The sequence below is a fragment of the Zonotrichia albicollis genome, chromosome 4, assembly GCF_047830755.1.
Source record: "Zonotrichia albicollis isolate bZonAlb1 chromosome 4, bZonAlb1.hap1, whole genome shotgun sequence".
Taxonomy (NCBI): Eukaryota; Metazoa; Chordata; class Aves; order Passeriformes; family Passerellidae; genus Zonotrichia; species Zonotrichia albicollis.
Genome location: NC_133822.1, coordinates 68,802,328 through 68,814,793, shown reverse-complemented (window position 1 = coordinate 68,814,793; position 12,466 = coordinate 68,802,328). Strand labels below are relative to the sequence as shown.

General features: G+C 41.7%; 1 protein-coding gene across 3 annotated transcripts; it reads left to right on the top strand.

The window, feature by feature from the left end:
* The first annotated feature begins 349 nt into the window (after positions 1–349).
* On the top strand, positions 350–11,024 carry TRMU (tRNA mitochondrial 2-thiouridylase). Of its 3 annotated transcripts, none has more exons than XM_005481900.4 (11): positions 350–599; positions 1,077–1,242; positions 3,365–3,471; positions 4,020–4,142; positions 5,256–5,428; positions 6,378–6,431; positions 6,958–7,024; positions 7,774–7,874; positions 8,908–9,052; positions 9,289–9,371; positions 10,521–11,024. In XM_005481900.4, exons 1-11 carry the CDS (start codon positions 365–367, stop codon positions 10,665–10,667), a joined length of 1,401 nt encoding a protein of 466 aa, XP_005481957.2. In that variant the 5' UTR covers positions 350–364; the 3' UTR covers positions 10,668–11,024. The 3 variants fall into 3 exon arrangements, with proteins under 3 accessions (XP_005481957.2, XP_014131466.2, XP_074396118.1); XM_014275991.3 differs by lacking the exon at positions 350–599 and adding an exon at positions 708–977; XM_074540017.1 differs by lacking the exons at positions 350–599; positions 1,077–1,242; positions 3,365–3,471 and having other exon boundaries at positions 4,023–4,142; positions 5,315–5,428.
* The last annotated feature ends 1,442 nt before the right edge of the window (positions 11,025–12,466 follow it).

Sequence of the window (12,466 nt, the reverse complement as noted above, 5' to 3'; positions counted from 1 at the left end):
TTCAAACGCTCCTAAATCAACTGAAGACTTATAAAGGTTAATTGCAAACAAAGGATATGTTCAAAGGCTTTCTTCCATGCTTTATTTTTCTCAGTTTTTATTAGAATTCGTCTTTATAACTGTCCCGTGGTCGGTTTGCACACATATTACAATCACAAATACAGACGTTGCCTGTATGTATCTGACACGAAACGCAGCTTTGTATTTCACATTACTGCCAGATGATTTAGTCGTAGCTGCCCCCAGCTGGGATAAACAGGCTTATTCAGGGCAACGGACATGAAGCAATCAAAGGGAGATATTTTCCTCTGTGTTTTCCTTTATCTGACTCTGGTGCTGCTCCGGGAGGGGTCGGGCCGAGCATATGCGGGTTGCGGGTGGCCTGGTGGGGGCCAGAGGTGTCCCGGCCTCCTTGTCCCGGCGCGCTCCCCGAGGCCGGCCCGGCCCGGCCGTGCCCGTCGCGGCGCGCAGGCGCAGTGGGGCGCGGGGCGGGCGGAAGGGCGGCGGGGCGATGCTGGCGGCCCAGGCGCGCCGCGTGGCCTGCGCCGTGTCCGGCGGCGTGGACAGCGCTGTGGCCGCGCTGCTGCTGCGCCGCCGAGGTGCGGGCTGGGGCTGCGGCCGGGGCTGGGGCCGGGGCCGGGCGGAGGGAGCGGGGGCGGTGGGGCCCGGCCCGGCCCTGCCCAGGGCCGTGCTGCGGGGCCCGCGCCTCCCCTCCGGGTCCCCGCGCAGCCGGGTCCGGCCGCCTCCCCCGCGCTCGGCCGCCCTTCGGGCCGGTGGAGCGGCCCCAGGCCGGGCAGGGCAGCGCGGGGAGCCGGGCACCGCGGGGGCGGCCGAGCGGCCCGAAAGAGCGGGCGGGAGATGGGACTTAGCGTGGCCCGAGGTTGCTGTCAGAGCTTGGATTAGCTATTTCCGAGAGCAAAAACCGGCTATGCAGTAACCGTACTGTAAAACGTAGCACAGGGCTGCTCACGTCCTTGGTAAGATGCAGTTACTAAAGCCATTCTTGAGAAACACTGACTTTGTGTCCAGGCTGTAAGAACTTCACTCTCTGAGCCATTCTTGCCTTCATTTCATAGGCTACCAGGTGACAGGGGTGTTTATGAAGAACTGGGACCCCCTGGATGAGCAGGGAGCTTGCTCCGTTGACAGAGATTGTGAAGATGCTTATCGGGTGTGCCAGAAGCTTGATATCCCCTTTCACCAGGTTTCCTACGTGAAGGAATACTGGAATGAAGTATTCAGGTAGAAACACATTTACAATAGCTGCTCCTTCAATATATTGTGGTATATAAAATACTGATATATACGTGGTATTGTGTTACAATGAAAAGGAAGAATGGACAGATAATGAGCAATGGCAATTCATTGCAGTTTTATCAATGCTAAGAGAAAGCCCTGAAGTCTGTTAAATATTGAGGAATTATTTTTTCTCTTGTTTGTATTTAAGGTCAGAATTTATATTTTGCTTTTAATGTGTTGTTTTTTTTATTTAGTAATAGATTTCTGCTTGTGTGAGTGTTTAGCAATTGATTTGTTGCAGCTTTTCTTCAGCTACTGATGTACTGGCCCAACCTTACTGCAACTTGAAAAAAAATATTTAACGGGGTACTGTTACTGTCACTGTGTGTGTAACTTAGTGCATTTTACATAATGTGTGCTGAATCCAGTTTAGCACAAAATGATTGTGACCTAGCCTTGCTTCTTTAAACTGAGAACAAATCTGAAACTGTTCTCTAAAGAGGGTGCTCAGATTTTCTGTGAATCTTTTGTACTTTAGGCAAAGTTCTACATAGGAAAAGCTGAGAGATTTTTGTGGAAGGTAGGACAAGAAGGGGCACATTGGTATAACAGCATAATTCATCTTTATGCACTGGACAAAAGTACATAAAAATTGTTCCCTGATCTTCATCATCCCCCTTTAAGTAGTGCTGTTATTACCTTACATGAAACTGAGAAATAACCTGGTCATGCTGCATGTTGAAATGGCATAGAGCTGAGCACCAAACTTTTGGACAGTCAGTGAAGAAAACAGCAAAACAACTCTCTTCTGGGAAAGTTCACTCTATTTTTCCCTTTTTGGTGTAAGGGAATGAATAAGTGCTACAAAACTTTTTGGGGTGTGTTAGTAAGTACAGTGTTTCCTAACACTCTGTTACAAGTGTCTTAGTTTGTTTCAGAATCCTTTTTTCTTTCCTGTCATTGCCGATCTTAAATTTACTCCTCTTCTGGATCTCTCTTTAAAGAGTTACTCACCATAAAACATCTTTTATCACGAGGACTGTTCCAGGTATTTTCTTTCCCATGATTTATGCAAAGCCTGTTTCAGTTCATCCTTCAGAGAGAGATCCAGTAGACATTGCCTTCATTGCCCCTTCTCTGGCTCTGTGCTTTACCAGAAGCTCTGAATTTCTGTGAGGGTGGCTTTGGGGTGACTCCTTTGTAGAACTCCTGGGCTACCATAAGAGACAGGTGTGAGGCAGCTCTGGGTAGACCCAGGTGATTTAATTATTAGTATGAGTTGTTGAATTAGTACAAGTTGTTAAATATTACTTTTAAAAAGGAATTAGAGAAAATAAGAAACATGTTGCTTTATACACTATTTTGTAATGTAGTGTCACATGGTAAAGAAGAATCAATTGATTCTATTTCAGATGAGAAAAGTAAAGCCAAATAATAGGATTGCTGTTGTCCTTTTAAATCCAGTCTGTGCTCTCAGTTCTTCTTGAGTGCAGTGGCTGCTGACAACAACCTGGCAAACAAAATGAGGCAGTGATAAGGCCTTTTGATATCTCAGGGTAGCGTTGTATGCTGGTTTAATTTCATGAGTTATTATTTCAGTGTTTTTAAGTAATTATGCAGCAGTGTAAAACTACAACATAACTTCGAGAAACTTATAATTCCTAGACAGGGGAAAAAAAAGGACAGAAAAAAGTGTCTAAAATTAGGCCCCGTGAATGACTGCTTGTGGTGAAATTATTGCAGCTGAAGTTACTGTCTGTTCAGCTGAGACTCTCCTGGTGTGTACCACCAAAGTGTCCCACTGAAAAAATAAATAGGGTTGTTTAATTCTGAAGGTAGATGTTCCCTGAGAGATGAGTAGGATGTACACAGTGGACAGCCACATCTGGGTTACAAGATTGTAAGTGATAATTTGACCCTGTCCTCAGTGCACTTTGTAGAAAATCTTCCAAACATTGTTTTTTTGCACAGCAAAATCTAATGGATATTTTATTTCTGACATAAAATGTTTATGGTGACTGAGTGTTCTCTGGGACTGGGACTCAGCTTCTCATATTTGAACACTGTCCAGTTTCTGATAGTATGATGTATGTTAATGATTCTGATTTAAGTCTTTATTTTACAGTGACCTCTTAAAAGAGTATGAATTGGGAAGGACACCTAATCCTGATATTTTGTGTAACAAGCACATCAAATTCAACTACTTTCTGCATTATGCTATGGATAACCTTGGTAAGGCATTTTCAAGTGTGTCAGTACAGAGTGTGTGCCATGGAAATGCTTAAAGGAAACAAACTCTTTAAAAGGTGGGGAAATACATGACTTCATGTGCATGCCTAACTCATATTTCTGTAGGAGTGTGTCAATCATTGCAAAGTATTTGGTTTTAAGATTGCTTTTACATAAAGAATCGTAGAATGGTTCAGGTTGGGAGGGACCTTTAAAAGTCATCTAGTCAGCTCCCCTGCCCTGGGCAGGGACATCTTCCACTAGATTAGGTTGCTCATATGTAGGAACAGATTTATTTCAGGGACATGCATTGACCTGACCGTTAAGTTTTACATTCTTAGGTGGTCCTTAAAGTACCAAAGCACAAGTGCTGGCATGCTGGTGAATAGTTTGCATTATTTAAATAGCAGGAGTATGATTATTGTCAGTATAAGACTTCTCTTCAGGTTTTCTTCTTTCATTGCTTTCTGCTTGTTTTACTGTGTGTTTGCAATTGTGTTTTGAGCTGTGATTTTCAAGTTTGTGCCTTTATGTTCTGTCTTTCCTTATAGGAGCAGATGCAATTGCTACTGGGCATTATGCCAGGACCTCACTGGAGGATGAGGAAGTGTTTCAACAGAAACATACTAAAGGACCACAGAAGCTTTTCAGAAACCGTTTTGAAGTTAGAAATAGTAAGTTGTGTCTTCATTTCATGTTTTGTCCTACATATGAAAGAGAAATGTAAGCTGTGTTTGGTGCATACCTACAGAATCAGGGATGTTTGTGACCTCACACACAATGGTTACCAATTAAACCCCAGCCTTTGTAGATGATTGTTTGTGCTAAACAAGGGCGTTTATATTACTGAAAATGACCCTGCCTTGTCAAGCATTACTTTTTCTTGTTTTAAGAGTCAGATGAATGTCTGATATATGGTGAGAAGCATGCTATATACCCAAAGGGAAAAAAAAACTTGTGAAGTAAAGCTATGCAAAGCTGCCACAGTGATGATTTTACATTAGAGATTCCCTACTTTCATTTGTCCACCCCTGGACTTAAGGGGTTTATTTCTTTATTTGTTTTAATTTTACTTCTGGAAAGTTGAAGTGGCCCCAGCTGGACCTATGGTCTGTACATGTGCCAGACTGTGGTTTGCAGATGTTGTGTGCTGTGTTGGGCTTCCTTGCCCCATGACTGAGATTTTGTATCACCAGTTGTAACTGAGCTATTGGCCTCCAGTTTGTGTTTGAGTCAAGAAACACATAAATAGTGTTTGTACAACTGCAGAGCTATTAATTTTAAATAGAGGGGCCAGAACATGATTGAAAAACTGTACCAATTCTATTTCATGTGGGTAATCAGGAGATTTCATCTATTGTAAAGAAAAAGGTCAAACTCATCTCTGGGCATTGGTAATAACTCCACTGATTGTTCAAATCATTGATTTCTAGTAGGGTGATTTCAGAGCAAAACAGTGTTTTTCTGAAGAACAGTACATTCCAAGGTATTTGAATCTTCATTCTCTGTTTCACAGGAAATGTGAAAGTTGTTTTTGGTTTTTTTCTATTGTCAATGTCCTTGCCAGTGATATGTGCACTATTGAAATAGATGAGGCAGTGGAAGTCTTTGTGGGATTCTGCATAGTACAAAATCTTCTTGATCTTTTTAGTGATAAGAAAATATCCAAGTGTTTTTATTAACATGTATTTGAAAATAATAAATCAGAAATGTTGATTATCAAACAAAATCAATTTGAGCTAGTAATAGTAGTTATGTTGAGATGCCTTATGTGTTTTACTTTGCAGCTGTGAAACTCCTTCAAGGGGCTGACCTCTTTAAGGACCAGACCTTCTTTCTAAGTCAGATTTCACAGGATGCTTTGAAGAAAACCATCTTCCCTTTAGGGGATTTAACAAAAACTTTTGTAAAGAAGATAGCAGCAGAACATGACCTTCATCATGTGCTAAAGAAAAAAGAGGCATGGTAACACTTAACACTTTTATTTGTATTTCTTTCTAAAGCAACTTTTTTGAACTTTTTGAACTTTAACCTCGGACAACCCATCCGTTTCTGATGAAAAAGAATAATGTAAAGGGTTGGGAAGCATTTTTCATAGCTGGCTACTTCCTTAAAAGTACTTTAGGAGCTTGTGGTTAGTTGTGTATTTTAGCTGGCAGGTATTTTGTCTGCTGTTGTATCTCAGAAGAATGAAGATGAAGGTGAATGTGTAGGATGCTATGAGCCTAAAGGAAAACATCCTCTGTCACAGCAAGGGAGAAGCTTTTTTTATTCTCCATAGCTTTTAAGAGCTTCTTCACTTAAAATTATTTCTCAATATGTCTTTAGAAATTGGATCATATTGTTTGTCTACATTTACTCTTTAAAAAAAAAGAGTTACGATTCTCTGAGAGCTAAGACTTCATGAGTTGGTCTTAAAAGCTGTAATGCAGGCAGTAATTATGTTGCTGATGCTGCCTTGATTGCTTTTCATGTTTATTATTCAGCCTCAGTAAATGAGTGAGTGAAGAATGTCAGCAGTAACTGGAAGGAAGAGAAAAGCCTGTTTGGTTCTGAAAGTGGTTTTTTTCAAGAGATGGACCATCACTGTATCATTTTATTACTTTTGTACTTTAATATGAAAGAGACATCTGTTTTAAAATATGTACAACCTAGTCACCAAGGTTAATGTATTTATTGAACAGATGTTATATTTCCTATTATTCCTCTTACTTCTTACAGCTCTCAGTGATTCTGTATAGAATTAGTTTGCCTGTGTTGCAGAAGATGTTGTGGATTTGTTTATGAGATTCCTGGGGTAGTTTGGGATACATGGGAAGGAAAAAAAAATCTTGGACAAATTATTAATAGATATTATTTCAAGTATTTTTCTCTGCTTTTGTGTATTCAACTCCATGTTTCTTTTTCAGAGTATGGGGGTCTGTTTCATTGGTGAAAGAAACTTTGAAAATTTCCTTCTTGAGGTAAGCAACACTGAATCTCTGACAATCTTTGTCTTGTTCTGGTGTTCAGTTTTTAAAAGACTGTATACAGAAAAATCTCAAGCAGCTTGTGACCCACTGTAAGTAGCAATGTCCCACCTCCCTTTGCAGCCCCCAGCCTAGTTAAAAACTGACACCCACAGCCTGTTGGAAGCATCTTGCCCCTCTACCAGCTGTCACTCATTTTCTGGAGCACAAGAAGTGAACTGCACTCCTGTGCCTGCCAGGCTCTGACAAATGGTTGGAATGTGAGAGGGACACAGTGCTGGATCCTGCTGCTCCTGACATATGTGAGGGTGGGGGAAGTGAAGCCTGGAATTGCTGCTCGTAGGGACTGCCCTTCCTGCTTTTCTCTGAGAGCAGCATCAAGGAGTCAGTAACCTGCTTGGGCAGAATTTGCTTCTTGAGGAGTTGTTTTTCAGCTTTGAGAGAATGCAGTGACAGAATCTGAAATATGCTATGAGGTTTTCTTGGATTGTCTTGTCACTTACCTCTTCCTCTTTGTTAGTATTTGGAACCTCAACCTGGTAACTTTGTTTCCATTGAAGATAAGAAGGTGATGGGAAGACACAAAGGTAATTGGCTAACCCACCTTAATAACTTACTCTTAGATAAATGAAATAATACCACTTCTATTTGGAGGGACAAATTTTGGGAAATCCCAAAGGAGCCTACAGGTTTTTACTCTGTTAAACCATGGAAAATTTGCTGTATACAATAGTAGAGCCTTGAACTACAACTGATTCTTGGATATTTGTTCCATATTGCAAGAAAGCAAATAATTATTAGGGTTACTCTTTTGATACTGAGTATTTGTTATTTTAATACTAAGAGACCATTGTTCACTTAATTCCTTCAAAATGAATGTGCTTCAGTTCCATATTCTTTAGTACCTAAACTTTGCAGAAGAAAATGCACCTCAGAGGTGCACAGAAGGACCAACATGGGCAACTTTTAATTTTCTCCTGTGTTTTCTTCCTTTGCTGTCCTCAGTTCAAGCTGCCAGAACTGAGTTCCTCTCCCAAGTAATTTTTGATAGCAGGATGTTATACAGGTACATATAAGTAAGGGAGACTGGTGAGACTGAATAACCCACAAATTGAAACTGAAATAAATAAAGTTGTAATCTTTAGTTTGCATTACAGGTACAGATGAAATTTCAAGTAAATGTTAGTTTAGTTTGTGGCTGGTCCTCTTCTCTAAGACGGCTTGGTTTGTTGTTCTTTGTTTAGTGGTAAAGTTTTGGGGAAATGACTTTAATGTGTTCTTCTGAGAGTAAAAGCTGAAAAGTTGCTAGCAGCATTCCATTTTCATATTTCTTTAGGTTGGTTCCTCTTCACAATAGGCCAGAGGGCTCGGCTGGCAGGGCTCAAGGATGCTTGGTTTGTTGTAGACAAAGATGTCAGCACTGGAGATGTCTTTGTGGTGAGTTAATTAACATTGGCTTTGCAAATGACTAATGCATGCATTTTGTGGCTGCTGCTGTATGGAACATGGCCTAACTTGGGCAGAATTCTTGGCTTTCCTTTGGGGAAAACAAGAACCAACTAGCCTAGCGTCAGCAGATATGAAACATCTTTTCCAAACAGGCTTTTCATGAGCACCAAATTGTTTTAGATTTTGGCATAGAGCTTTTCAAAGGAAAGGGCAAATACTGAAAAGAATCAGCCAATCTCTGAACTCTCATTTTCTACTCTAAAGCATGAGGGTTTTATCTTAGTTATTATGATGTGGTTTATAAAATGTCTGTTACCTTGGTTTGTGATATATTGCTGCTTTGTTTTTCTAGTCAAAGAATGAGGAGTCAGTGACACAGTTTTATAATTTTGAAAGCTGAGGCAGAACATATATGATAAATAATAACTAATTGGTATGTTAATGGCTAATTGTATGAGGTGATGCAGAGTTCTGCAGCTTGCTAGAATTGATAATGTTGCTTCCTGTTCATGCAGTTGTTATGTTTCCTGGATACTGATGTGATTATAATGAGGTGTTCTGCTACTTGTTGATGTGCTAGTGCAGGGGACCATAATCAAATGAGAATTGAGATGAAACAGACAGGAGCACTAAGGAAAATTTTAACTGCAGCAAGTTTGTGAAAGGCAAAGCCTTTGCTGGGGAGGGGTTCATTTGGGAAGCTGGAGAAGAGGGAGGGAGGCAGCATCTTGTTGAGACAGGATAAAGAAGTTCAGATTTCTGAACTCAGCCTGGAGAAGTCAGAAATGCAGGTGGAGGGAAAAGCAGACAAGAAGAGAGACTGACTCTGAGGAGTAGGAGTCTGACAAATAATTCAGGCTTGCTTTAGCCTAATGTAAGTGCTAATAAGTGTTTGCTTTCTTGCTCATATTGCCTTCACTTTGCTATGGCTTGATGCTTATTCTGCATTTCATGCTTCACTTTGCAAGTCACATGCTCTTTGGCAGAACCATCAGCAATAAATGAACAAATGTGTTTTAAGGCACCATCACGAGATCACCCCGCCCTGTACAGAGAGCTGCTGCGGACAAACCGCGTGCACTGGATCGCAGAGGAGCCGCCGGCAGAGCTGATCCGGGAGAAGATGATGGAATGTCATTTCAGATTTCGGCACCAGATGGCACTGGGTAGTCAAACCTTCTTTTCCTTTTGTCTTACTCAGTCTGTGAAACTCTGATAGTGTGTTTGTGCAGTTCTGCGGCAATAGTGGATTGGCTTTGGCTTGGCCTTCCTGTTTCTGCAGTGTCTTAAAAACCAATTCTGTACAGTAGTATCATTACTTAGATCCATTTAGCCTTGGTTTTCCTTCTTTAATGTAAACATAATGGTTAACTGTCAGGTGTTTGATCATTTTCTGCTCTAGTGCCTTGTGTCCTGACTCTAAACCAAGATGGGAGTGTGTGGGTAACACTAGTGAAGCCAGCAAGAGCTATCACACCTGGACAGGTGAGTTATTAGAAGTGCTCTTCCTTCCATTTTTGTGTTTTACCTTATCTGGCTAATAAATCAGAGTAGCTTTTTTGTTAACTGGAGCAAAGTAATTAATTTATTTGCATGTGAGAGTGGTTAGCTCTATTTTGACTGTTTATCAACTGTTTTAAGGGAGATGGTTTCTAGTGTCAAATGATCTGTTGTTATCTATGTAGTCTAAGACACTTGCTTACGAATTTTAGAAATACGTAGAAACGTCTTTGGTAATCAGTTGTATACGCAGAAATTGAAGCTGTTGTTGTTTGCAAGAAAGAGATTTTGAAAGGCATTAATTTGGTAATTGCTTGCTTAGTATGGGTTTAGTGTATCATTGTGTAGTGTATCACTGTATTAGTGTTCACTGTGTAGTGATACTCTGCTGAATTCCACTGTCCCAGACAGAGCTGGGAGGAGGTGCTGTCCCTAAAAGGGATGCCTTTAACACTGTCAATATAGAGATCCTCCATCACATTCCAACACACTGGCTCTCAAGCATTCCCTGCATCCCTTCTCTTACATTCCACCCACCCTCCCCGATACTTGGGGGCCTGTGGAACATATGAGGAGGGAAATTATCTGAGAAGAATCCAGGCAGAGCTTGTGGGAGGCATGAGAATCCCCTGAGTGCCAGGAGCTGCTGAGCCTGTAGCCAGGCTCTTACTGCCAGAGAGAGACAGGGTCTGGGCTCCCCTCTCCTGCAGGAACCTGCTGAGCACATCAGGGAGCTCCTGCTGCCATAGTCCTTAGCCCCCTTCATGTTTTACCAAGTGCCACCACAGTTTTCTGGGGAAAAATAAAGTGAAGACACAGATGATGTTACATATGTCACCCCTTTGGAAAGGAAACTTCTCAGCGCAATCCACTCCCCCTCAGTGACTGAAGAGTTTTGAGATAGCCTTGTAGAAGTTCATGATGAAATTTCCACCAACATGGTTATAAATTTACACTCATGTGAGCTTACAAATCCTCTGTAATTTGGGGATTTTTGTTTGTTTCAGGGTTTTTTTAAGATTTAGACAGAACAGATAAAAATTGCTCGCTGTCCAGCAGGTCTTGCACAGCCTGAAGTTGCTCACTGTGGTTTTTGCAGCTGCTAAAAAGACTCTCCCTGTGTTTATCTCCTAGTTTGCTGTATTCTACAAGGGAGATGAGTGCCTGGGCAGTGGGAAGATCCTGAGGATGGGCCCATCAGTGTATACCTTGCAACAGGGCAAAAACCGAGAGGAGAGCCCCAAGAAGGAGGAGATTGACAAAATAGAACCAGCAACATGACACCTGGGATTGCTTATTGAAGGACTTGGGAGAATTTGCTGCCTGAGAACAATAAAAACTATAATAAATGTGGTTCATAAGGGCAGTTAAGCAGAGTCCCAGCTCTTGACTGTTAGCACTGGAGGAGTTTAAAGCTAAAGCCAGTTTGGTGCAATTCTGCTGGACTGTATGGTGCTGTTTATATTAATATGTATCAAGGGATGTCCTAAGGTGTTCTGTAATAGCAGTAACACATACAGGAATTTTAATACAAAAATCATGGCTGAATAATAAATCTGTCTCTCATATGTAAGTGAAATGCTTTTTTCCCCCTTACTTAAAGGTACCTGTCCTTAGTAAAGTACTTATGTTATTTTAGACTAGGTGTATGTTTATACTTTGAACTCTGGAAGAGGAATGAATGATGTTTAAATTCAGCATTTGAATGGACTCCAGGCAACGGATACTTATTTTTCATTTTCCATAGTTTTACAACAAATGCTTTGGATTCTTCAGCTCTATTAAGTAGCTGCTTCAGATGTTTACATAAAACAGCTACAAATCTTAGGGGCTTAACAGTCTTGAATGCTAAATGTTTTCACACAACTTACTGGTTTTCTGTTAACTGCTGAGGTCTAGGCTGTTTGGTTTGTCTCCTGAAGAAGAGAATGCATTGTTGTGCTTGAGAAAAATGCAAATTCACAGGGATTTCCTTGTTGTGGATCAAGCTTAATATAGACCTGATAATGCTTGAATCTTGCCATGTCTCAAAACTGAGTGCTCTTAGGAAGAGCTGAATACTTCATCTGAATTAGATAGGTTTATAAGGACTGGGTATGTATTGGAGACACCTCAAGCTTATAGTAAACTTTCATTGCAGCAAATTAGCAAGAATGAATTCCTATCTTTCAGCATGGTAGTAGAAAGGTAACTGTTCCTGAAGTAGTTGTGCAGGAGCAGGACTCCTGGTGGTGTAGAATTTGGAGATTTTAGCTGGCAGTGAGATCCCAGGTTTGCTGAGAGCTGCTGGGCCAATGCCTCACAGCAGGACAGGCTAACCTTGTCCTGCTTGTAGCACAGCTGGCACTGGATGCAATGAATGTCTGCTACAGAACCTGCAGAACAGAGGCTTTTTAATATATTCTCTGCTTCCCTCTTTAAGCACTGGACACAGCAGTAATCCAGGATGGCTACTGCTAAATTCAGAAGTAACATGCTGCTCTTTGGTGGAAACCTCTCCAGTAATGGTCTCTGTTCACTTTTAGAGGCTCAGAGGACTTTGGATTTTATCATCAGAAGTGAACCTCATGGTTCTGCTGAAGAATCCTCATCTGACGTAGAGGTGAACATGAACAATGTTTGCTCAGTGCAGACTCATTGAGAAGGGTGGGGGCTGCAGCTCAGCCTCTGGCCATGGTGAAAGCAAAGCCCTTGGACATGATGGAGTGATTGCTGCTCTTCCCTAGCTCACCACACTGCTGTGAGCTCAGAGTCAGTGGGCATTTGTGAAATTCAGATTGCACAGAGCTTCTTGCAGGGGTGCTTCACAGGAGGCTGCACATGAGCAGCTACACCACACTTGCATGTTTGAAGCAGCCTTTCGAAGCAGCTTGGAGCCAGGGAGGTGAAGGGGTGAGCTGGGGGCAGAGGTTGGTGCTGGGGTCAGGCAGCTATGTTCCCTACCAGGGACCATCACTGGCACCACGGCTCACACAGCCTTTGCCAAGGCTGGAATTTGGCTAAGGTTAAGCTTGAATGAGGAAGGAGCAGTCTAGTAGGTCAAATTTCTTTTTTATATCTATTGCAGAAGATTAGCATCC

Bases quoted from the DNA above. Each gene is read 5' to 3' on its own strand.
- TRMU (XM_005481900.4), top strand. From the start codon at position 365: ATGCGGGTTGCGGGTGGCCTGGTGGGGGCCAGAGGTGTCCCGGCCTCC. The intron at 600-1,076 runs GTGCGGGCTGGG...TTCATTTCATAG, and splicing joins GCTGCTGCTGCGCCGCCGAG to GCTACCAGGTGACAGGGGTG. The intron at 9,053-9,288 runs GTAGTCAAACCT...TTTCTGCTCTAG, and splicing joins TCGGCACCAGATGGCACTGG to TGCCTTGTGTCCTGACTCTA.